The sequence below is a fragment of the Fringilla coelebs genome (assembly GCF_963513975.1).
Source record: "Fringilla coelebs genome assembly, chromosome: 2".
Taxonomy (NCBI): Eukaryota; Metazoa; Chordata; class Aves; order Passeriformes; family Fringillidae; genus Fringilla; species Fringilla coelebs.
Genome location: NC_140029.1, coordinates 42,288,377 through 42,315,550, shown reverse-complemented (window position 1 = coordinate 42,315,550; position 27,174 = coordinate 42,288,377). Strand labels below are relative to the sequence as shown.

At 37.5% G+C, this 27,174-nt stretch overlaps 1 protein-coding gene across 1 annotated transcript in view; it reads left to right on the top strand.

The window, feature by feature from the left end:
• Nucleotides 1-27,174, top strand: part of GPC6 (glypican 6) — a gene marked incomplete at both ends in the record, with an annotated part of 714,974 nt that overhangs the window by 211,773 nt on the left and 476,027 nt on the right. The window contains one exon of the mRNA XM_084226232.1: nt 6,768-6,926. Within this exon, the coding sequence (XP_084082358.1) occupies nt 6,768-6,926 (159 nt within the window). The remainder of the gene's footprint in view (nt 1-6,767; nt 6,927-27,174) is intronic.

Sequence of the window (27,174 nt, the reverse complement as noted above, 5' to 3'; positions counted from 1 at the left end):
GTTTGGATATTGCCTGAAATGCTAAAATTCATGTTTCTAATTTATTTTTAATTGCTAAAAAAGTTAATGCAGAAAACGTGATAGTGCTGCTTGGGTCTTTTTTCAAATTAAAGATGATTGTCAGTCAAATTCTTCTACAGTACTGTTTCCTCTTAGCAGACATGTGACAGAATGGTGTAAGTGTATTGAAGAAGTATAGCTTTTGCTAATAGAAAATTTATAATGAGATCATTAAGAGTTTCCTATGCTCCTGATTTTGCCAGAGAACTTAAATTGAAAACTTCAAAAAGTAGGCATTCAGAAGCATCATCACCCATACTGAAAATGATCCAAATCTCAAAACGGTGGGCAAGGGTTAAAGTTGAATGAGGTTTTTCCTTTAACTCTATTTATCATCATTTTAAAATAATCTTTTACAATAATAAAAAATGCAGAAAATTGGGTGGAAAATGTTAACTTAGAAGTCAAGTGGTTCCAGTCCTTTATAATTCTGAGAGGTAGGAAGTTCTGAAGTAACTAATCACAGAACCACAGAAGAGCCCACTTTGAAAGGAATGCTGGCAGATTATCTGGTCTCAGGTACTGAGGGAAAGGGAGCCCCCTGTCCAATCAAATCTTGGAAACCTCCAGCAATGAGGCATCCACCATGTCCCTGGGGAGGTTGTCGTAGTCAGTCAGTTCTCACTTTAAGAAATTACTTTCTCATGCCAAGATGTCTTGGTTTGGAAAGACAGGTGCCTGCTAAAGGAGACAGGAGCCTCCCCTGAAATGGAGAATGCAAACCTTCCCCACCCCTCCCAATTGCTATGAGTTTTAAATTAAGGGGCTCTCAGGCAAAAAACATGGGAGCAGGAAATAACAGTTCTTTAATAGGGAAGGGAAAAAAAAATATAAAATAAAACAATGCAATACACTAGAACAACACTGACAGAGTCAGAACTCAACCTGACACCCTGTTGGTCAGGGTGTTGGTAGCAGTCCAGTTGGAAAAGGGGCTGCAGTCCTCCTGGAGTGTCAGGCGTGGATCTGTTGGAGCAGGGGAGTCCTGTAGGAAAGGGGTGTATTCTTCCTCCACAGATCCGTGGAAGTAGAAGCAGCTGCTGTTCCTCTGGGGAGTTCAGTGCAGAAGAGCTGTGCTGGTGTGTCAGCATCTCCAGATTATATCTGGGTAGGAATGCTTGGCTCCTCCCTCTGGGTGGAGCATCTCACAATGGGATGTTATAGTTCTTATCAGTCATGTGGTGACATTCAATAGCCTCTTATCAGCAGATGTCCCCTGCTGAGGGACCTTGATTATGATCACTCAGGAAGAGAGATAAGGAGAATTGCCCACTTGACACCAGACAATTGCCATACAGATGGCAATAGAATACATCTTGCCTTGCAATCTGGAACACAAGATGAATCTTCTCCTGGTACGATTTGTATCCTTTGCCACTTGTCTTCTCCATGTGGATCCTTGTGAAGAAAGATGACCCATCCTCTTTGTACCTTCCCTTTAACTTCTGTAATTGGGTCCCCCCTGAGCCTTCTCTTTCTTCAGGGAAAATAAAAAACCTGACTCTTTCAGTCTTTCCTTACACTCCAGTCTTTTGATAATCTTCATGATGTCCCTTTGGACCCTCTCCAGTTTGCATCTTTCTTGTCTTGTGGGGACCAGAATGGGGACGGTGCTCCAGGTGCAGCACGACAAGCACTGAGTATAGTGGGATGATCATGTCTCTACTTCTGCTAGAAATGCCCCTGGGGATGCAACCCAGTATCAGATTTACATCTGCTGCTGCAGGGTTTTGTTGTCTCATGTTGGCTGGTGTCCCCTAGGAGCCCCCATCCTTTTCAGCAAGGCAGCTCCCCAGCCACACAGCTGTCAGCATGTACTGGGCTCTTTGGCTATTCTGTTCCAGGTGCGCTGCTAGATACTTGTCTTTGTTAAGCTCAGACTGTTAATAAATTCCACTGCTTTTTCCACAAGTGGCTGAATATGAGCAGGTCTGAAGCAAGTATTTCAAGTTTCTAAGAGCACAGCTAATGACAAGGACAAATGACATCAATATAACCTGAAAGATGAAGAATGTAGAGCTATCTTTTCTTCTTTTAGGCTCTGTTGATGCATACAAAGTGACCAAGTTGGAAAGCACATCCTTAATTTACCCCTTTTATTTAATAATTTTTTATTAATTTCTGGATTTATGAAGCAGGGTGGTGATTCTGCTTCTATTCTCCCCAGTCATACAGTTAGCCTTACCATTCTGTGAACAGGCCACTATCAGGGCTTTAAATTTATGATTAGAATAGGAACTATAAAATTTTGACTACCTTAGAAAGAATTGCTTCCAAAATTGCTAAACTTGCAACATGACCCATAAAAAATTCTGCCTGATAATAAATATGTTATGTGATAATACTTCCATTTCTAATAATATAACCAAGGTGTTCAGGAAATCTGGTGGTTAAATTGTGGAGCGTAATGTTATATTCCATAGGGTTTACCGGTCCTTCAGACTGTATCTTCTGTAAGCAGTTACCACTCTCAGATCAGTTCTGGCATTTTGATACGCAGTAAAAGCATTTATTCAGCTTGAGAGCTGTAAGTTGTGATTTTTTTTAAAGACTTCTGAGTTTTGTAGCACATTTTAAGGACACCAAACAGTAATACATCTGAATATAAAACAAGTGCTTTATAAATTGCTTTATCACACTTCAAAGCAGCATTGCTAGCAGGATTGCCAAATTCAACTGCAAAACTTGCCAATTTGGATCATGTGAAGGCAGGTGTGAGATTACAGCTGTAATAAAACTGAAATTGAATACTGGTAGCTGAATTTGTAGTAGGCAATTGATTTGATTTATATAACATAAGCCACATGAGGAGAGATATGTAGGTCAGCATCTTCAGCTGGAAACAGTGGTTAGAAGAGTTGTGGTAGGTGGCTGGAAACACTGAGTTAGTAGCTGTTCAGCCTGGTGCAGTGTAACTAAATTCATGTCAAACTTGTTTGGGGAGACATCATTTGCAACAAGGAAAAACTAGTCAGTTATAACCAATGCCACTTGTGCCACAAAAATTGTTGCTAAAATTAGCATAAGAACCTAGACCATATGGAGTTTCCCAAGGCAAGAACTGGTACATTAGTTATGAGCACATTTTCAGCCTGCAAAATACTTGAGGTGTGTAAATACACAAATTAGTGATTAAACACTTTCTATGGTAATAGAACAATGTTTTACAAAATGCAAATGGTAAATGATCCAATTCAAAAAAATCAGAGGAAGCACAATCAAATTAGACTGCAGAGGTATTTCCAATCCAAACAGCCTCTAAGGTCACAGATTTGCACAAAAGAATAAAAAAATCCAAAAAAAAGCACACACCCCTTAATTAAAAATATCCAAACTAACAACAGCAACAAACCAAAAAACCAATCAAAAAACCAACCAAACAAAGAAAGAAAAAAAAACCAACAAAAACACAACCCATCCCCCAGAGAAACACAACATAAAAACCCAACAAACCCCCTACTTTTATGCTAAGAAAAGTGTGTATCTTTTTTTAATGAGGGGTTAACTAATGACCTGGCAATTCTAACATTAGTTGGAGGCTTGATAGGAACAGCACAAAATGAGAATCATGCTTTTAAAGGTAAAAAAAAAGATTAAACACAGAAATTACTTTGTCAGAGAGTTTTCCTTTGCCATTCCCAGGAAAGCAGATGAGTTTTTGTCCAAATTATGAACTCCTGGAAACTGCAACCAGTTGTATAAACATTGCAGAGCTTATGAGCAAAAATTTCTAAAAGCTTTACTGTTACAAAATTAGCTTGAACATCTTATGCATACAAAGACTCTGTTGATGCAAACCAATGGAAAATGCCTTTTCTTTTACTTTATTTGTAGTCTGACCTGATCCTCCAGTGCAGGAAAGAGAAGGAAGCAAAAATCTTGAAACAGAATATGAAAAGTACAAAAAGCACAATATTTCCATTATTATTTCTTTCTACAGAAATGCAGGGAATATATGGACAGGGAGGAGAGAAGAACTAGAAATGTGTTTTGAAAAAAAGTTCATTATTGTACAGCAAAATTTTTGTGATGAGGGTGAGTGGCTAGTATAGATGATTTAGGAGAAGACATTTTGTTGGGAGAAAAAGTCAATGAGGTAATGTAGGAGTTGTGAGTGTTTCTGATAAATGTGAGTTTCTACAGTCAAGAGCCTCATGAATGAAGGAATAACCAGTGAACTAAAAGGAGGAAACTTAATGAAAATACATGTAAAAGAAAACAATGCGCTAGGAATCTGAATGAGTTTGTAGCAGGCATAGTGAGAAATAATTTTTGTGGTAAAGCAAAACTAAGACTCTAAATAAATCAGAGAAGAAAAAATTACTATTCCTCCAAAATTGACCATTCAATAGAATTTAATTTGTCATAATACTCAGCCTAATATAGTGTCTTAAAGAATTCAGACTCATGGCTGTTACTTACTAAGCTCAGTGCCATGATGAGTACTATTAGGCCAGCTTATAACCTGACAATTCTGAGAAACAGAGACAGACAAAAAGGAATAAGAACTTCAGATGAAGAGAGGAAAGAAAAGTGAATTTTTAAAAAATTCTTGCTTGCAATGGCAGCAGAGGATATTATCATAATAAAAAGTGTAAACTACCGCTCTGACTGGAACTGGGAAAGTAGATATTTTCAATAAGGAAAAAAACCCCGGATTTATTGAGGAAAGGGGGTTGCAGACATTATGGATGGGGTATTTTTTTTATTTAATCAAGCACACAGCACTGCTTCTAATGATACAATATTTCAACTTTACTTGTCGTTCTGACATCTAATAAAAACTCACATTACTGTTACTGAAATAACCTTTATTGTTTCTTATTATGGCACCTTCCTTACCTGTTGAATAGTTGCAGTTTAATGTGACAGAGATGTAGAGGGTAAGGCAAGCATTAGTCTGCCACTATCTTTTATGTTTGACAGCAGCTGGCTCACCAGTCCCTGTACGTGTTGTTTATGGCTTAGATGTGTGACTTTGAGGATGGAGAGGAATTAATTTCTTGTAGTGGGAGGGTGTAGCTGACATGGGAAGCAATCCTTACAATATTTTGATGGTCATGGGATATAATTTTTTTCCCAGTTTTATTTAAAGTTTTATATCATGGTTCATTTGGACATGACTGGGACTTGTAGGTAGTACTGCCAAACAGTAACTGATAATAATAAAATGATCCTTTCTGAAGATGTATAGCTGTGAGCTTTTAAAAAGTCTTGAGACTGCTAAAAGAAACCTCATGGCATTGTAATTCATATATTACAAACTCTTGCAGAAAAAACAAATTAAGATGGGGTGAGGAGTCAGGGTTGAGGCATGACTAAATTTCAAGTTAAAAGACTTCATTCGAGAACTGAAACATAAATTCGAATAAGGTGAGGGCGAACTCAAGACAGTGTTTATTCTAAGCATGTGCAAACCTCTTTTTGATGCTGTCTTCAAAATGATGCAGCAGTTAAATGTATTATACCTTTGGGAAGCATAAAACTTAGGGCCTGGTTCTCCTCACTACATAAGAAGAATGGTGAAAAGCAGCCTTAAAGTAGGTATAAATTGCATTTAAGTCTTCTTTATGGCTCAGCAGTGGTGGAAAGAAGCCTCAATAGAAATGAGAATCAGGTCCCCAGTATTTATTTAACCCTTGGGCTTTGTATATCATTTTATTTGCAACTTTAAGAGATTTGCAGAGGGATTTTTAATCAGGATTCGGTGTACAGAAAGCTAAATGTTTTCATTGCCTTACAAGTAACTTTAATCATACAGGCAGATCATTCTCTTTATTTCTCAAGAGGAAATGGTAGAATTTTCTGCCTTAGTACAAACCAAGCTAAATGTTTCTGACACCCTTAGTACAGTGTCAATTGGAAATTCACATTTCATGTAATAACAGACCATTTTAATTTCATGAGCTGAAGAATTGGTTTCCACGTGCAAATTGTACTGAAGAAAGCAATATTGTCAGAAGAACTGGCAGAGTGCTTCAAGAGATAAATCTATTGAATTAAATAAGAGGCTTTCATTACCTTTTACATTGCATTTCCATATAACATAAGCATTAATTAAACTACTCACTGCTTTCTCCTATTCAGCAGAGCACTTGCTCAGTCTGACAAGAAATGCTGCCCAAGAAAACCCAAACACAATCATTAAAATACACTTAAGAAGAGGGGAAGGAAGGGGAGAAGGGAACAATGTTTTGGTGCACTTGGGCAGGTGGGACCTGCCTACAAAAATGCATACTTTCTGTTCTTCAGGTTTTGACAACAAATGCATAGTTTTTGTTTTGCAATTTTTGACAGATCCAGTGGCTTGTAATAGGTCATCTCACTAGATATTCCTCCAGGCAATTTGAACACAAACAGAATGCAAGCAATTGTTTTTTCAAATTTTAAGTATGCTTCAGTAAATATGGAAGGCTTCTTCAGCGTGGGAGTACACTTCTGGTGTGAGGCAATTTTACTTTTTGAAGTATAAAAACAATTCTGCAAAGTGTGTCTCCTCTCCCTTGTGAGGAATACCCAGCTATAGCAGAGTTTATTGATGCAAATTCAAGCTGTTTGCTGTCAAGATCTTTAAGTACCAAAAACTGTATTTTTTGGTGGTACTCTGAGTGCCACCAAAACTGAAGACCCATCATGTGTTTTTTGGTTCTGGCACATTTCTATCTATATTGAAATATTTCTAATTTCTTTTTGTCTTGTAATTCCAGGGGAACATTTGAGAATCTGCCCTCAGGAATATACATGCTGCACCTCAGAAATGGAGGACAAGCTAAGCCAACAGAGCAAACTGGAGTTTGAAAACTTAGTGGAGGAGACAAGTCACTTTGTACGCACGACTTTCATATCCCGGCACAAGAAGTTTGACGGTAGGCTGGATATAATTTACTTATTTTCAAGGTTATGGGATTTAAAATCCATAATATCCATAATAAATTCCAGTGTTCTTTTCTTTGCAATTAGATATCGCATTTGCAATTGTCAGTTTTGCTAAGATAAGGGTTAATATACAGCTAGTATGCTTATCAGCCTTGTGAGTATTGCCTTTAATTACAATGACATCAAGAATCAGACTGCTAAGTGCCTGCAGGCTTGGCTAATGTTGAAAAAGGAGATTAGATATGCATAGAGAGGTTTATAATTTTTGTCTCCTAGTTTCAAATGCAAAATTTAGGTTTGTAATTATGTTCACTGTTGCAAGATGAACGGTGGATCTCCCATGATTTTTGTTATTGCAGAGCAGTATTTGTGTAGTCTGCCTTTTTGTAGCCTTAAGGCTGTTGTTTTTTTCCTGCATGATTTTCTTGTGATGTACAGAGGCTCTAAGAGGGCTTCTGGCTTCCAACCACTAAGGCCTCGAGTTGTGTTTAAGAGAGATTATCATACAAACCACTTAAGCAGTTTATGAACACATATTTCCTACCTAGAAAGAACAGAAAAGAATAGTTTGAGGGTTTTATTTTCTTTTTGATCAGCCTTTATAAGATCTTTTCAAGATCAAGGCTATGGTGTGACAATTTGCTAAGTGTTTGTCTTTGATACTGAACATTAAGCTGTTTTTATGGTTGTGTCCATGTTTTCAAATAATGGTTTTATCCAAATATGAAATCTGTATTTGTGTTGAAAGTGTCACCCTGAGCATTTCTGCATATGTGTAAGTTGAAAAGAATCTGGCATTAAGAGGATTGCAAAGAGAATTACTGAGCTGCATGTGTGCAAATAGGTGGGTAAAGCTGGCTAACCCCAGGTAATGGATCATATGCACACATTAGGAGAATTGTGGAAGCGTTATCTCTGAACTTGGAAGCTTGCTTCAAAACTTTTCAGTCCCATTCAGAAAGAAGTGAAGATGTCTCTAACCCCTAAGGGTAATTCTATATTATTATCCAGTTAAAGATTTTTTTTTTCCTGATATTGATTCTCTCAATATGACATGGAAGAGAAAATGAATTATAAAAAAAGGGAATGGAATAAGTGTAAAATGAAGATGAGCTGGAGGAAAGTCTCTAGCACATCAGATGCTAATGTATTTTAGAGAATGTCCTTGGAAGGTGGGGATGACTGTGCACTGCTCTGAATCATGATGACTTCCCTTTCTAATGTAAAAGCGTAATTTTTTTAAGTAGTGGATTTTAAGAAGTTTAGTTGTTTTCAAAGGATCTAAAAAAAAAAAAAATAGAATTTGTGTGTAGTATTACAAGATGAGTGTGCAAACAGAACAGACATTTCAAACCATCTAGAGCATGCCCAGGGCTTTTTTTTCCTGGAAGGAAACTGGGGTGATCACTGGTGTTCAGTGACCATGCAGCACACTGAAAACGCTGGGCTCATTGACCACAGAGCTCAGACAGCACTTTGCTAAATCTTTGTCAACTTCAGGCCTTTCTGTATTGCACTGAGTTTAAAGACATTACTGCTTTTTCAGTAATCTGAAGTTCTGTGTCTTAATATTGATGGTAAGGTACGGCTTAAAGTTCCTGAATGGGTGTAAATACTCCCCTCTGGGATCTGCTCTACAGAAAATTGGAATAAAAGACTAAGTTGTTTCTTCTATCTTATTATTGATGTTTTAAAGGGAATTTGCAATGTGATGTTTTATCAGAGAGCATTTGAACTTTGTGTATGCTTTCAGAATTTCAATGCTATTTTAAAGCTATTCAAAATTTGTTCACTTGTATAGAAAAACTGCTTCCTTCCAGAAGGGCATAGATATTAATGGAAAAATATATTCACCTAATAGGCTTTCAGTGTAAAATCAGCTAGATTTCTTGCAGTTTTAAATGCTATGATGCTTTTCAGTATAAAGGAATAGCTAAGGTCTGTGTTTTAACTGTTTGAGCGTAATCCTTTTTTTTTGTTGTTTTTTAATTTGGTACTGTGATTGAACAAAGGAATTCTGACAGATGGTTCTGCCATTTAATGCTAGTACACTACAAACAGCAAAACAGATACAACCAATTGTGATGATTTTATGGAAGTTTTGCGCAGCACCTGTGTTCGTCAAGAGCAGTATATGTAAGCAATAAAAGAATATATGAATGCCTAAGTAATGCTGAGATAGATATCAGTGTTGGTCCCTTGAGGACTTAATTTCAACTCTAGTTGCTGCCAAGCTCTTTTTTTGTTCAGACATTCGTATAATTTTGAGAACTCTTGAAAGGACGTCAAAGGGATATCTTGTAGATTTTACAGGGTTTTTTTATGCTGTACTAGACGTCTTAGGGTAATACTAAGTGTTGCAACATAAGACTTTTTAGAGGTATGCGAGTTCTTTAGAATTTTCATCTGACCTTCATAAGTGTTATCTTTCCTAATTTTTCTGCCCCACAACCATACAGCTTAGATATGATAATTAAGCATAGATGTGATGTTATGATTTCCATTTCGAGAGGCAATTTGAGATCTGTTTTCCTTTTCAGGATTTTTTCCTAGATTCCTATTCATGATCTAATCTAAAAGGAAACTCAATCTGCTGTAACTTGAACATTGTCTCTTTAGCCTCTGATGAGACAAACATTTTTACACAGAATCACAGAATCTGAGCATGGCTGAGATGTGGTGGAGGTGGCTTTGTCAACCCTCCTGCTCCAAGCAGGCTCAGCTATCACAGGTCACCCAGAATCATGTGCAGCTGTATTTTTAATATCTCAGTGGATAGAGACTGTCCAGCACCTTTGAGCACTTGTGCCAGTATTTGACCACCTTCACAAAAAACTGTTTTCTTGTGTTTACATGGAATTTCCAGATTTTTTTTTTAGTTTTGTTTTGTTTTTCTTAGTTTTTACCCATTGCTGTCACTGGGCTATATATCCCCCACTAGATATTTATGCACATTGATGAGATCCCCTGCGCCTTTTCTTCTCTGGGCTGAAGAGTCCCAACTCTCTCTGCCTCTGCTTTTAGATCAGGTAGTCCAGTCCCCTCCTCATCTTACTGCCCCTTGCTTGGATTGCACCAGTGTGTCCATATCTCTCTTCTGCTGGGGAGTGCAGACCTGATCTAACTCTCCATGTGTGGCCTTATCAGTGCTGAGCTGAGATGAAGATTCCCTTCCCTCAGCCTGCTGGCAATGTTCCTACAGAATTTCTGTGTCAGTTTTATATTTTGTTTCACCTGAAGTGTGGTACTTCCAAATCTATACAAGAAATAAACGTCTGTAATGATTAAAAGCAGTAGCAGGTAAAGATTAAATTTGTAACAGAGAACTTTAGAAATTACTAAACTATTTGGAACCATCTATGATCATAAAAATTATACCTTTCTTTCAATTGCCTGTCAGCTTTTGCATCCTTAAGCCCTTTATAATCTTTCATTTCTTATTCATTTGTACTCCACATTTCTAAAGAGCTGTTACTGTATTGGGACTTCTGACTACTCCATTCTTCTAGACTCATTTATTCCTCATAGTATATGAGGTTCAAGATGTCTCAGAACCAAAGATCTGGCAATATAATTCTTCCTTCAGTTTCCATGTTCTAGACAAGTGCTGTGCATTAGCTTAAGTCACTACACAACATAATGCCAGCTGCCAGTTGTTTCTTGGCTGAGCCTTATGTGCAGATGTTTACATCTGTATTGCTACCATCTGCATATTTGTCATTGCATTGACATACTGGATGGTCATTTCAAGCAAAATCAGTATCTGGGATTTCACTAATAGATGTGTGAGGATCCACAGAAATTTCTCCTAAGAATCTTGCCAAATAAATAAAGCCTTGAAATGAGAAAAGTTCTATGAAACAACAAGTGCTCGATGGTCCTGGCAGAGAGTGCAGTACCTGTTTCAGCAGTGGGGCGCACATGCCCTTCCAAACACTAGGAAAAGAAACAGAAAGCCTTCCCAGCAGTTAGGAACACGCACAGGAAGTGAAGAATTCCAGCAGATACGAATCTTTCTCTTACCTCAAGGCTTTGTGTAAGACTTGCCCATGTGAGCAGACACTTAATGATCAGTTGTTTCCTAATCCTAACAGCAGACAAGTAATCATGCTCCACTTCTTGGACCTCCACCATATACCTCAAAGCAGCTTAAAATATATTATGCTCCCACTGTAGCTGTGATAGTATCATCTTATTATCACCAATTCCCTTGCATAGTGACATTGCTGAGCAGCTGTTTCACACACAAGCCAATTTCTTTTAAGTATTGCTCCATCAGCAACTGAAACCAGCCTGGCCGGAAGGTTTTGTCATGAATGTTAATGAGGACACAAGTAGCTGTTCTGTGACATTTTCTCACTGATCCTTTGAATAAGCATAGGGAAAAATATAACAAAGAGTTTTAATTTAAGCTAAATAGATCAAAACTTGGTAAAAGACACGCTGTCTCCTCATTCTCATTAAAAATTGCACTAGCAGTCTTTGGGGAGGTGTTAAAAATGAAGGAATGTCTAAGAATAGCTATCATGAACTTGAATGGATATGGATAGCCTTCAGCAGAATGTGTGAGGCATGATGCCTTTTAAGGAAAATAACCTGAATAGCCTAAGGACCAATCTGCAGCTGCATTGATCTATCATACAGTGTCATCATTCCCTGTGCTCCTTTTATTTGCAGTCTAGGAGAACAGTGATCCATACCCATTAGTGCCGCTCATATATATCTTACAGTCATTACCAGCAGTAGTGGTGTAAATTACAGGGCAGCAAAGAAAGTTTCACAGATGATCTCCCATAATAATACCTAAAAGAATAGCTAACATCCCAGGCACCCTGAATTCCCTTTTCTTGCACACTTTATGAAAGAACTTGGAGAAAAATAGCAGGTTTGACTCTTTCCTTGGTACTAGAGCTGAAAAAATAATTTTTTTGAAGTTGCTTTCCTACAATATAAGAACTTTTCAAAGGAATGAACTATTATAGCCAGGTATAACTGTTTCTAATTAAACTTGGCCAAAAAAAAAAGTGAAAAGTGAAATAAGGGAGGTGCTTGAAGTTGGAATACATTGAATTCAGTTTCACAGCCGGTGTAAGTCTCCTGCCCTTTGCTCCCTCTTCCTCCTACTCTTGTTGCCTAGCCTGCCAGCCTACCCTGAGCTATAGACTGTGCCTATAAACTCACTCACTTCTGTGGGTTTCTGCAGAGGAGGACAGCAACACAGAAGGACACTTGCACACTGGTGCTGTTGTGGTCAGCAGGTAAAGGATGGGCTTCCAGCAGGATATTTTTTAATGCTCTGCTTTCCATGCATCCAAAGCAAAAAGGCAGGGTTTCCACATGAAGATTTTTGGCTTGGTTGCTTGTTTTCTGGAAGCAGGAAGTCATAAAGGACTGCCTTTTTAACAGACCTGTTTGGGAGGCAGGAGGCTTCTCCGGGGTGTGGGAAAGTCTAATAAATAAATACATTATTCTAGCGAGGCAGCTTGTAGGCTACCCCATACCAAAGCTGGATTACCAGATATTTTGGGGCTTCCTTCTGGTCAAGATGGTTGGGGATTGTTTGTTTGTTTGTTTTACTTTGTTTCTTTTACAATATTTCAGTGTTGCAACATGTTTCACATCAAATGCAAAATCCACTTCAGGACAGGTGGATTTTTAAAATCCACAATTACTTGGCTTTAGAGTGCTAGCAGGGCTACAGTTTACATGTAATTCATCTCGTGGTTTAACACACTGCCTAACTTCTGTGTTTGCCAAAATACAGACCTTAGAGCAAATAGAAAGCCTAAAGAAATGCAACATTTGTTGACTTGTAGCATGTAACGGCTTGCAAGCTTTCATTGGACATCTGGCACAAGTTTCTAAGCATTAAAGAGGTTCCTAATAAGAGATGCCATACCTTAAATTTGATAGGAAACACAAATTTGAAAATAAAATATTCTACACCTGATCAAAATCGTATCAGAGATGATGATAGCCTAAGAGAAACCTCTATTGGCTGCAAACAAATTTAGGCTCTAATCCTGTAAGATTTGCCCTGAGATTACTATTTATCAATTTCACATATTGTGCCTAAATTTGTAAACTACATTAAAGCAATTTTTTTGGTTATTTAATCAGCCAAAAGAGAAGAAGTGGCAAGCCTACAAAACCTGGATAGGAATGGTTTGCCTAGTTATAAGAACGGTTTCCAGTCAGGGATGCTAATTCCTGTCATGTGGCCAAGTCCAGTACTGAAAGGCAACATTCTGAGATTGTGTGTCTTCCACACACTCCCTGAACTTGGAAATGCACTTTGAGCATTTGAATGGGCTCTGTTCCTCCTCAGCTTCATTTGCTAAGTGCAGCAGGTCAGAGGAACAGTAATATTCTAACCAGCTGCATCAAATTTATGAAGCTGCAAAGCAAAGGACAAGCTGGTACCCTGGGCTGGAGTAGGTGGGTGTCACCCACTCTCAAATAGATCTTGTTAGAAAACATGTTGTGCAGGTGTAGCCAAATCCAAACAGGCTTTGAGAGCGCAGGAATGTGGTGTTTTTGCCGTGCAACAGAAAGCAGCATTTGCCTTGCTGATGGCTAGATATCCACGATGTAAAGTGTTCCTGTAGGTTTCCTCAGTAGTCAACAGAGTATGAGGGGTGCAAGTCACATTAGTGTAAAGTTAGGTCTGGAAAAATCCTTCCCTGGAGTACATATTTCTCTATATGGCTTAGAAAGGGTATTTAGTTATGACATAGATGCCTATACTTTGGACTTACTTCTACATTTGTTCAGATGAATTCCACCCCAAGGAACAGAATAAAGGAATGAAACCTCTAAAATACTTCTGAGGTTCTCTTCAGCATGTTTTTTTGGCCTCTTTTGCAGAAGTTGACCTCTCTTTTTTTTTTCTTTTTTTTTTTTGGTTTTTTTTTGGTGGTGGTGATGGTGGTTTTTGTGTTTTGTTTTTGTTTTGTATTCTGTAAGGAAAAAGACATTTAAAATACTGAGACAAGTAGGCACTATAGAAGTCAGTCATTATCTTATCCTGGTTAAAAAAAACCACTATCCTGTTGAATTCAAATGGCATTTTTTCTTCAGCAAAGCTCTGAACAGTATATGGTTTTTAATACTTTACGATGAAAATTGTTCTCTAAGTGTCCAATCCTTTAAAATATCAACCCTTAAGTAAAATTACTGATTTACAAATACTAAACCCCCTGTGATTAAAGATGCTTCAGATGCATGTGGACAAGAATAGAATTAATAGTGGACTCAGCCTCAAGTCCATAATACTGATGTCTTCTTGCAATTGTCCAACAGAGACTCTCTTACCCCTGCATGATTCTCCCTCTGATGGAAGCTGCTTACCTGACACACAGCAAGGACAAAATCATGCTGTGAGAATCAAAAATAGCCACTGTACATAAAACCCAAGCTATGAAAAAATGCTATACGTACATATTGTCAGCACTTTGGATAATAGGATCTGTAGCCTTATAATTTCTCATTTGTTGTCCTCAACCCTCATTAAATGCAGAAATACTATTTTTTAGATTAATCTCATGGCTGTTATAAACAGGCATTGTTATCTTTTTGCTGACCTTCTTTCCCTAATTCTTTTGCCTGTGCATCCAAACAACTGGGAAATTAAAAGGAAACTTAGTGTATCATGAAAAGGTTCCTGTAATACTGAAAAATGATTTAATGACTTTCTGTCTCTGTTTCTCTGCTTACCTGCAAGACTTTTTAGAGTTTATTTTAAATTGTTTCCTTTTTTTTTCTTTTACCTTTGTTTTTATGTTTTACTAGAAAAAGATGGAAGTGGATTTTTTTCTGGGGAGCAGTATCTATGAGAACTGTCACTTTTTCTGGGAGAACAGTCACTTTCAGCAGTAAGACAGGAACAGAAGGGAGCTGTATGCCTAAATGCCTATGGGCCATAGGAATACTTCTAGAGATAACTTAAAAGCAGGCATATGAATGTCCACTTTTGTGCTGTACTTAGTGGCAACTATGAAATTTGCATATATAAATCAGAGCTACCAGAATTCAGGAAGGAGATAGGGGAGATGTGGCAAAGAGGTATTGCTTCTCAAGTCTTCCTTGCTTGCTTTTCATTAGCTCTCATTCTGTACCAAGGCCTGAGAGGTAAAAATAAACATTTGCTGCCTAGACTCCCAGAGTGTAATCTTGTCTGTGAGGGTGCTGGTACAATGTAGTAGGCATTGTTGTCTTCATGGACAGCCCTGCTGGGTGCTGGTGAGGGCTGGCAAAGCTGGTTAGTGCCACACCATAGTCACCACCAAGCTGGTGTTAAATGTGACATCACTGTAAGGAGGGCAGTTTCTGCTGGCCAGGCAGTCATGGGTAAAATAAACACAGATCACAAAGACTCAAACCCCATTAGATTATCCATATTGCAGTATTTCTTGCTTGTTTTACAGTGCATGAATGTTCAGGTGTTTCTTAAGACTTTGAACTTAAAACAATGCATGGCACCTATGTTATTGAAATATTCCAGTTTTCCTAAATACCTTGCAACTCTAAATTTCACTGATTCTCCACCATGGGTTTCTTGTGGATTGTTTTTCTGAATATTTCTGATATAGTTCCCACTCATTCATTTCTTACGATTTTTACATAAACAGGAATCTTTATTTTCAACTTTCCCATCTTTTCAAAGTTATACTGAAATGCTTTTGCTTAATGTTTTTATTGTCTATACATCGCATGTTTACTCTGGGATACATATATATTAGTTTTTAAGCTTTATGAGAAATAAAGCCTTTAATTTTTTTCTAGCTGTAGCTCATGTGCTGTATGCATTCAGAAGGACACAGCACTAAAATGTCAAGTGCTTCAGCAGCGCACAGGTCAGTTGCCTGTCATTAACAGCACACATTGCAAGGGCGAAGCATAGAGCAGGAGATGAACTGGCAAAGGCTGCTGGGGAGGAGGACAGAGAGAGAGGACCAAAAATTCTGTGTCATGAGCTATCTGTTAAACTGCAGTCATGTAAAGAACAGTATATGGCTTACAGGAACAATCTTAGAGTGGTAACGATGCAGCTTCTGTGGAAGAGTCTTCACGCTGGTGGAGAGAGAGACAGATGGTGGACACCATTGCTGCTTGAAGTCTGCTTTCAATCTCCACCAAGACTCTTAATAAAAAGAAAACCAAACCTTAAGGCCTGAAATATATCTTCTGTAATATATAGCAGGTTCTTAATTTAACATTCCTAGGTGAAATTATTTACTGTAAATTGATGTTTTTGTGTTATTATGGGAGCATCTAGAAGCCATTCACCATTCCTGAGTCGGGAAATCCATCAGCTGGCAGCTAAAAGGCTGTGCTTGCTTTTGAAGAGCTATGCTCATAGTGAAAACATTAGACATATTTAAAGCAGGAAGGAGGGGAAAACAACTCATTGCAGAAATGTAGGACATCTTCAGTCTATGAAATCTCAGCAAGATCATGTCCAGGAAAAGGCAGCAGCAGGTTCTTGTTGAATGCTAACATCAGTGAGTGGGTACAACATATGTGAATTAATTTTTACCCTGATAAGAGCAACTGGTTTGCACAGGTGCTAAGACTGTGCTGAGGAAATCAATTCTCTTGTTATCTCCTTTTTCCTTTTCCTGACATTGAAGCAGTTTCACAGGGATATGCAGCTTAAGGAAGGCTTCAATTTATACAAGCTTGTTGTATAAAAGTTGAACCAAAGTTTGGTAGGTGGAAGACAAGGTGATTTCTGTGTGATGTGAACTAGTTTTTAGAGCATGTAAAATCTCTTAAGGAGAAAAATGCTTTCAAAGCATAACAAGAAATTAATGCATGTGAAGGTCTGTAGACTAGGAAATCTACTGTAGCTACTAAGACTAAGCAAATATAGACAATCTGGGTTGTTTAATTTTCAAAGGCTGGAAACAATTTTTGGAGAAAACACCTCGTTTCAAGCAGCACAAAGCACAAAGCAAGATTTGCAGCTGAAATATGAATTCATGTCCACAAAATACTATGTAGATTTACTTTTGAATTTCAGTAAAATCAGGTATTTTTAAAGATTTCAAATGAATGGTAAAGGTTATTTTCAGCTGAAAAACCTAACATGTTGCAATTAAATATGAAGAAACAAAAATTATTAGAAAATCTTTTCCAACAGTATATTTTGTGGTACAGTGAAGTTCTGTGAGTTTGTGAAAAACATCAGCACTGCATTTTTAAATTTTTACAGTTTTCTGATCTTAACACTGGGTCAGCTTTACAAGCAAATCTGAAACACTCCCAAGAAAGCTGTGCTTTTTTCAGTGTCTGCTGTTGTATGCATCTCCATAACTTTCCTGGGACTCCTACAAGTAAATATAAGTTAATTTAATATCTCATTAAATACTTGCAGGGGGAACCTTTTCCCACCTTCTAGAGTGCATAAAGAAGTTTCAGGACTTCTGAAAGGCCATGAGCTGAAGATGCTTTTAGGCTGTGAGGAATGGATCCCAGAGCCTCAGATATCTCAGGATCATTTTTGGGTCCTACCAAAACCCAGCTAGATGGGCTCTGCTGCCTGGTGAGCTACAGCTAGTGAGGAGCTACAGCTTTGGAATTACTCTGCTTCTTACTTCAATGCCCAGAGATATCCTTGTCCTACATGCAGTCGATATTTGAAATTCAGCTTCCTCTTTTCATACCAAAGAATACACGATACAATATTTTAAAAGGCCACTGTGTACTTGTAGGCATATTGGTATTCAGCTTCTAAAAGTTGTGATTTATTTATTCACACATTGAATTTTAAGTTTAAATAAAGGCATAGAGGCTGAACCATTCTAGTCTAATTGTATATCAATGAGAATTTAAATATGAAGTGAACATTAAGGAAATTTAAATTAAGAACTTATACAGCTTAGATTAGAAATTACCCTACAACAGACTTTTCTAACCCCCACATTAGTAGCATCACACTCCTTGAGTGAGCAGGGGCATATCTTTAATAATTTTAGCAGATTCAGTATCATGTAATCTCCATACAGATGGGATCATTGGATCAGGACCTGTCTGCATATCCTTGTACAACAACTTTTTTTTATGCCAAAACAAAATATGATGAAAATAAGAGACTTTAGAAAATTAAAGAGATCTAGAAAGAAGTCATCAAATAGCTTATCAGCAATTCTCCTTGTAGCGGGAAGGAAGGTACTACTGGTCTCAGGAATCTGAGTGTACCTGAATTCTCTTTTTCTTTAATTTTACATAATTCTTTGAAAATAAAGAAATATTACTGTTTGTTCAAAGTAATAATCAGCCAGTTCTAACAACAGAGCTAGAGAGAAAGTGCTCTACATGCCGGGATAATATCATGCTCAACCGTACAAAGGGAACACTAAAAGCATAGTGATTTATTTGGATTTTCTGGCATCTTGCATTCCTACATTCTCTTCCTTAATGTGACTGGCTTTTTGAACTGCTTTCTTTCACATGCATGGAAATCCATGGCTACATAAAACTAGAGAAATCCTTGTTCTGTTCTTAGCCCAAGGATAAGCCTGTGCTGGGCCTAAGTATTCACAGGCTTAATGCCAGGACTTTGCATGGGGATCAACTGCATTTTCAGCTAATGCTTGAAATAAAATGCAACAAGCCAAAGCAATGTTGTGCCCACCATTTACAAAAAAAAGCCCTCTGAAATGAAAGTCCTTATCCTCACCTTCACCTGGGCTATGCCTGTGATTCATGTAGCTGTGTTGCTGAGAGATGCATTTCTCAAGCCTGATCTGGTTTTCTACTTACGCATCAGTAAGTTGCTCGCTGAAACTTTATCACTGTTGCAGTGCCGTGCCTAGGAGGAAATGGTTTGTTCATCTGGTGCACGGAGCACGAGCAATACAGAAGAGGAAGGGAAGTTCAGAGGTGAGAAAAGGACAGATGAGACCTGACTATACTTTTATGGTGGCCTTAGTCCCAGGAAAGGATGGATAAATGTTGAAACCTGAAGGCCACTTCAGCAAAGGTCTCTCACTGGGCAATTCACAGGGCTTTACTGCTCTTGCAGCCTAGGGATTTATTTGTTTAAATTGTCGGGATCTGGTGAATTGTCTGAAGGTATGAACGGGAGTAGGCGGCTGTTGCCTGAGGATTGTTTACCAGCAGGGAGTTGTAGCTGTTGTGGAATATTATCTAGGACATAAATCTGCCCCCCTCCTGGCACCTGCTTTTCCTCTTCAACTCGGAAGAGACTGCAGAATGCAAGTATCTGTAATTAGGCCTTCAAATGCACAGCTTGAAAGGAAACAATCTTAGCACAGCATAAAGACAATAGCACTTCCCTGGTTTGACTAAAATTTCTAAATGTCTTAATCTCCTTAATTTGCATCTCTAATGATGCTTTTTGCAAATTCCCTAAATAGAAACTCTGTTAATATGCAGATTGACAATGCCCTTATTGATACTCTGTATTGTATTTATTTATTTTTTACTATTTCAAGCATAGCCAAGAAAGCTATAATCCATATTTAATTTTGGAATAGTAGCGATGTGAGAGGCTTTTTAGGTAATCTCTGGAATAAGAACATATCCAGCATCAGGGGGGAAAAGGACAGAACCAGTTAACATTTACAGGGATGATCTGTGCATCCCTAGTGCAGAGGTATAGTTGTGCAAAACAAGGTATCCCTGGACAGGGGATTTGCAGTACTCAAATTAAGACTCAGATGATAATTTTGCTTGTGAATTTGTGCAGTGCTGTTAATTTTACATAAGGAGATAAATATTGAGCTTTTATTTTAATTGTTGGATCATTACTAGACCTACAGGTAGTAAGATAATTTTCTGATGGCTAAAGGCTGCACAGATAAAGGGAAAAACAAGTCATCTTGTAACAAGTACATTTTTAGATCAAAATATTAGAATAAATTTAAAATAAGAAACTTCCATTGAGAAATTAAAATTATTTTTGCTTGCAAAGATTTATAAGAAACTGCCTGAAATTACTCTTGTTTGAGGCAACGACCTTTGTTTTCCTTGACTAAAACTTGTGTAGAGTCTCTGGAAATTCTATTTAACATCTCCTTTTGCTACTCAGACCTGATATTGTCTGAAATAAATTGAAATTGAAATTTCAAATAATTTTCAAATAAATTGAAAATTTGAAATTGAAATAAACTTGAAATTTCCTTCATTACAATGATAAGCATGTGTAGTCTGGTTATAGTTAAACTCCTGTTGTTCAAGACTTGTAGAAGCTGAAGTTTAGGGTCAACCACAAGATCACCTTAGTTTTTTGATGGTCATGCCTACTACTAGTCAATTTTAAACCAACTAAACTGGCTTAGCTTGTAAAATCAGCAAAAATGTGTTGTGGCTCCTTCAGATAAAAGAATGGCGTGGAAAAGATAAAAAGACAGTGGTGAAAATTGAGTGATCTGTCCATGTAGTATGGCAAGCAACTCTTGGAGATGAGAACGAAACACTGTCAAGGGAGCAAAAAAACAGGAGGTCAAAATTTTAAGGGGGTAGTCAATAGGTAGGTGTGACATAGAAAGAGCAGATTTCAAGCTCCTAGGAAAGGGCCAGACACTACTCCCACAATGCCTTAGCACTTAGTCTGTTTAAAAGACTTCATTAGACTACCCAGAAAAACAGCACACTATCAAATTCTCTAATAGACCATCTGTGAACAAGTGCAGCAAGTTCTTCAACAGCTAAAAGGTTTCTTCTCAGCTTCTGTTTGCAAAACATGTGTGAGTTAATGGAGTATCACATTCACATGGTGCATTGACCTGGACTCTCTTCAGGAAATAGATCTAGGTTTTATGTAGATGCACTGTGCTTTACAATGGGAACAGCCACATTTTCTAGGACAATAGTGTTATTTGTTATACTTCTCATATTTGGAATGCTATTTACTATGCTGTTCCTTCTTGGAGGGCAGTTATCTTTCAAATAAGTGTCATTTCTCTTTGTTTGCCAGCTTAAGTATCAAGTAAACCAGGGCCAGGGCAGCTCAAAGTTTGAACTAATGACGCCAGTCTGTGTGACTAGGGGAAAGAAAATAATCAGATTTGTTTCCAAAGAGTTCGGCGTCATTTGGGAAGGAATTTAGAGATCATTTAGAAATGTCTAGATAGTAGAGCACTTCCAAGGCCACATTCCTTGTGAAAGCATGCTCCTGAGATTATTCACACAGATACTTGAAGTAACAGAACTATTTCTGATGCTGCCGTAAATCTATCTGTAATATTTTAACTGCTGAGTATGGAACACACTTGTGGATTGTCAGGATTTCAGGTGAATGCCTTCTTGTCTTCTTTGTTGAGATATGAAGAAAGGATGAAAACAGGTTTAGCAATTATAATTCAGTAGCTAAATAAATGTGGTCTGAAAATTTCTGTCCCCTACCTATCCACTATCAAAGAAGATCATTATGATTTTTATATCCATTCTCTGAACAACAGGTTTTCCTTTCAACTCGGCATCTGCTTCAACCTTTCTGAAATTAGACTCAAAACACTTTGCTGAAAAGAAAATTTGTAGTCAGATTTTGCAGAGCTGTGCTGCATTGTCATATTTTAACCAAATACATAATTTTCTTTAGTCACATAAGAAGACTTCATACAGATTATTCACAGAAGGATGAATATGCAATAGATAATTTTCCCAGAATGACGGAGATGGAAATCATAGGTGTTAAATGAGAACATAAATCACAGATCTCTAAATCTTTGAACAATGAGGATGCTAACTTTCAAACAGTGAAATCTACCCAGATCTTGACAGATCTTTTGTATATAAAAGTATCTCAGACATATTTTTTCACTCCATTTATTTTCATTCTACTATTTATATTTTCTCTTTTTCAAAATAATCTAAATCAAGGTCAGTTAATTAAAGTCTTCTAACTTCTCTGTGAAATGAAAAAAATATCTTACAATATATATTGTATATAGTCTAACAATATATATTGTATATATATAATTATAATTGTAGAGGTGATGAAGAAACTGAGGCATATAGAGGCAGTCTTTCCTCATGTCACAAAATTTGATAGTGACAAAATTGCAAATGGAACAGTCTGTTTTTCATCTGCATTTTCTCAGGCCTTATATATATCCCAACCTTCTTCATGTTAATGCCATAAAATTTTTAGAGAAAGACATAGTTTTTCTTAGTTTTCATGGATCCAAGCTTTTGCTGTAAGCAAACTTTTTTTTTTTTCCTCTCATAAGTTTGAATTTCTTCCATAGACACTTTTTATTACTTTTTAGTAAATTCCTTTCAGGTCAGATTTTTGCTGTAGAAATGTCCAGACCTATACACAATATTCAGTGAGTGCACCATGTTGCAATAAAATAGGTTTCTTGTGTACAATATCTTTTACTTTGTGAAATGAAACTGATTTTTTTCCATGCTGCAACAGTGTTACACCTTCACATTACATTTAGGTAATTGTCCCACAGGTATTCCTGCTGAATTTTTTATCATTAGTCTTTAATGTATTCACTTGCATTTTTCCAAATAGAACCTACTTCACTAGTGGCTGCCAGCTTTTATTTTCAGTCATTACAGGCTTTTTGTTTTCCCTCTATATAAGTTGTTGTAACACCTCCCATTTTGAAATAATCTTTACAAATTTAATTACTGTGCTGCTTAGTCCCTCATCCAGGTGATTATTAGATGATTCATTTGCAAAAAAAAAAAACAAAACCCTATTCTTTATCTGACACAGGCTCTTTGGGATATACTACTAACATCTCTAATTAGGTTGCTGAAATTCTGCCATAACATCTTCTCATCATTGATCTTTCAAAACAATACTGCTCTCATATCAAATTTCTGCTCCTCAATTTCACGACAGCTTCCCACAGCTGAAGTGGATCATTGAACCCCAGTTATTTATCAAACAAAGCAGGTGCTTTTTTTCAGATCTGTTACCAAATTGCAGCAGACTTGAGCCTTTTTTAGATTCAGTTCTCATGAAGACATTTAGGGTTGTCACAAAAAATGTTTCCATGAGTACCATTACTGCATTGACCACTCTATTTTCTGGTTATTAAAGTGCCTAGTATGTATCTCTAAAACAGTAAAAGGCTACTCATACTTGATTTCCTCTAACTTTCTCCAAAATGAACAAATAAATGTGTTATTTCACTAGGACTGGCTAGGTTTTGATTTTAGCCAATGAATTCTGCCCCAGGCACCAGGACACGATTCTGTAGTGAGCTAACTGTAAATTAGGAATATTGAAGTTAGGCATATTTTTCAGCACTTCTTATCTGCCAGGCAGAACCTCCTGACTATAAGTTCTGTAGGTAAGGACTTTAAATACAGTTTGTATTTTAGAAATTTCACTCAGTTGACAAATTCTTCATATTTATCATATTTATTATATAGAACTGGAAAACCAATGTTATATGTAACAACAGTGAAAAGTTCAGATCAGTGATACCTAATTATTACTCCTCTTAAGATTGTGTTTTTCATAAATGCAAGAGAGAGCTGCCTTTTAAGCTGGAGAGAGATTTTTATGCTTCTATCTTCTGGTAGGTGCATGATTTCCAAGATCCAGCTTTGCCCATAAATTTCAGAGGTGGAAGAAGGGTATTGCTTATCAACACATGCACTTAGTAAAGAGAAGATTCTGGCATTTATTCTTTCTCCCTCCTCTCCAACTATGACATGTTATTTGTCCTCTAGGAATGTGTTCCATACCACAAGTACAGAAAAGTGGTGGCTGTTGCTAAATAATATTTTTGGAATGATATGGACACTATCTGAGAGAACTAACTATTACATTAATTGTTTCTTTGATGTGATATAAACAGTTGTTATTGCATACTTAGAATGTCCACATACCTATATAAGACAAACAGACAAAGCAGCAAACAAAAATATTTACAGAAAGAAAGAATAGAAAAGGAAAAACCAACCATTTCATCTCCTTAGGGAGTCCAGAGGCAAAAGCACAGGTCGACCTAACAAAGCACAGGTGACCAAGTCCTATGGTCAGAAAGGTTTAAGGAAAATAAATACAAACAAACAGAAATATGGAAAAATGCATGTATTCTACGCCTTCAACAGATGATAGGAAATTTGTTTGCAGATACTACAAAGACACCTAAACATCCATTTCCTCACTGACACAAAAAATGCACGTTATTAGTTTGCTGGCTGGCCTAGCACCTGCCTGTTACAGCACTTAGCTCTGAGCTATCCAGCATCTTAAAGCCCTGTGCTCTGAGGACTGATGGGAATCAGATGTCATTTTCAGCCTTTTCTCTTTAAATGTCTGTGCAGAGAATACAAGGCTAAATGTTTTTCTGTTCCTTGTACAGCTTGAAGATGGCTTATTAGTGAAATGATTGATTTACGCTTTGACCTTTAATGTTCAGTTGCTGATCTGTTTCTCTTTGCCTCTGAAAGACAGAAGTACATGTCTTATAAAGTAGCCCTGACACAAATTCAAAACATGCTATTTTAAATGGAAACAATGAAACCTGATATTTGAAAATGCTCTATGAAGGATATCTTAATAAAAGTGATGGCATTCACAAAAACACCAACAGTAATTATTTGGCTATATCTTTTTGTGACCTGGAAAACTCTCCCAGATGTAAATGTATTGTGTATAGCTCTATAGTCTTGTAAGCATGAACAGTTGTTATCATTCACAGAAAATTGCAGTAAGAAATGCTTTTAATCAGATGGCTGATAAAAAATGTTTAGAATGTCTGAATTACTCTAAAAACACTTTCTGTCCTTATTACTGAGTAATTTCAAGTTAGTTTTATTTAGTTTTAAGGCTTGATTTGAGAAAAAAAAGACACTCCCAAAGAATGAGATGTGGATATATTAAAGAATTTAGTATTTCTGTTGCTGCTTGTTAATTAGCAAGTATGATCTTCATTGTCTTTTGCTATCCCTATAAACAGCACTCTGAAAAAAAAAATACAAATGTAGGATGTCCTGAAGTGCAGCAGGTGTTGGCTGTGTCATTTCAACATCAGTTTGGGGTTCAACAGCCTTGCAGGACTGAGATTGTCAGTTTGCAGGTGTTAAATTTAAAAGACTGTGAGGCCAGCTGCATTCAGGCACCACAAGTGTTCACGGCAGGCATTCGAGGGCAAATCATGCTTGAGCAGCCTGATTGCCTCTACAACTAAATGACTGGCTCTGCAGCTGAGAAAAGACCCGTGGAGGTAATATACCTTGACTTTGGTGAGGTTTTTGACACTGTCTCCCACAGTGTTCTCATTTGATAGCTGAGGAGACCCTGGCTGCCTAATCTGATTGCTGTGTGGGTAGAAAATCGTCTGGGCTATCAAAGGGCGGTGATCAGTGGCTCTGGCCAGCAGGCAGCTGCTAAAGAGAGGGTACCCAGCACACCAGGGGACAGTGCTGGGGCCCTTAGTGTTCATCTGCAACCTAGGTGGTGACACAGAACAAACTTTTTACATGGAACAAAGTTAAGGGAAGTGGCTATCCTTAAGAATTTGAACTTCGGTCCAAAGGTTTATTATGGCAAACCTGTCCATGCTTTTCCCAGAAGCAGTTTAAACTCACTTTCTATTAATTAATTCTATTAATTATGTTGGTTGCTTTTGTTCCCCTTTCCTGATGGTTCTCTTTCTTCTTTACATGGGACTTAAATGTTAAAGGTTAGTGTTAAGATCCAGTTATTAAAATTACTAGAGAGATGTCTGTGCCCAAATTAAGGTACAAACAAGACCAGATGCACAGTTGATAGTTCAGGGGTTTTTTTTTAACTGTAAATGTGAGGTAGAGAGATAGATGGGGAAAAGAGAGACAAGAACTGAGAAAGAAAGAGAACGACAGAGAAACAGATCAAGTAGAAAAGAAAAATCACCACTCCATAAATTCTGACAACATCCCATTGGTCCTTTTCCAGTCTTCTCAGTGGTTGCAGACTGGGCATGAAGTGGTAGAAGGACAGTCCACCCAACACCGGGTCCATAGGGTTGATATTATGCTGAGGGGAGGTGGCAAATGTCCCCATGAGGCTTTGGGCCATGCTAGATGTTGCAGCCATCTCTTGTGTCAGCATAGAGTCAGTCATGGCCCATAATGCCCCATCAGCTGAGATGAATAACCTCATCCCATGTGTGGATGCCCCTGTACTTGGGAGGGGAGTAATGTGGGTGGTTACTAAAAGTGGTCCAATGTTTGAGTCATTAATCCCTAGCAGTCCAGTCTGTCACAGTCACCCTTCTCACCTTTCCCATTTAGCTTAGTTCCTTGTCCTCTGTACCTTTGGTTCCTCTCCTTCTCTCTCCCTCTCTTTTTCTTTTTTTTTTTTTTTTTTCTGAATGGGAATGTCAGCCAGTGTGTGGATGGCCTCACCTGAGTGAATTGTCTCAACTCCCTCGATAGTCAGTGGAGAGAAATAGGAACTCTCAGGGTATAGAATATTTCCTAATTTAGAACAGGTTAGACAAATACATCTTACCAGTGGCTCCTCTCCTGTGGAAGAAATGAAGATGAAGCCTATCAGATGCATGTGACAGGTGTCTAAAGTTAGGTACAGTGATATCACAATATATCAGAGTGATCACAACCAGAAAGAATGATGGTGCCACTATCCCATGATAATAGAAGTTATTTCTTCTTTGTGTTTTAAGGACATGTCAGTCCTTCCATGTTCAGAGTCCTCTACCTAAATTTCTGTGTGGGCTTTTGTTTATTCACATTTTTGTTTTGTTGGGTGTTTTTTTAATTTATGGGCACAGTGTATGGCAATATTACTCTGTTTTTATTTGTATATATCAGGAGATTTCAGGTCCTAAAATTGCTTCTCATACTCAGAAAATGGTTGAAGGATGACAGTACTGAGTATCTCACTGTTGGATTTCCAGATGCAGATTTCACTTAACAGAAACAGAATAGATTAAATACTAATTTTCTGGTTATTTTCTTACAGCCTTTTACATTCCAGTTAACACATTAGCCTCTGTTATGTTGAATACTATCAATGCTCCCCAGTCTGAGAGATATTATAGTGCATCTGGCTGGTACAAAATGCTTCTGCTGTGTTTTAAGTATAACATTATGCAGCCAATGAGATTTTAATGGCTCTTTATCACAGCTGGACTCCAGTAATAAGTGCATCAAGTCTTCAGACACATTCTGCTTATATGTGACTGAGGACAGTGAAGGAACCCAAATACATGGGACATGTAATGAGATTATTTTGATCTACAATAGAATAGCCAATGCCTCAGCACTATTTTCAAACTTCTCGGACTTAAA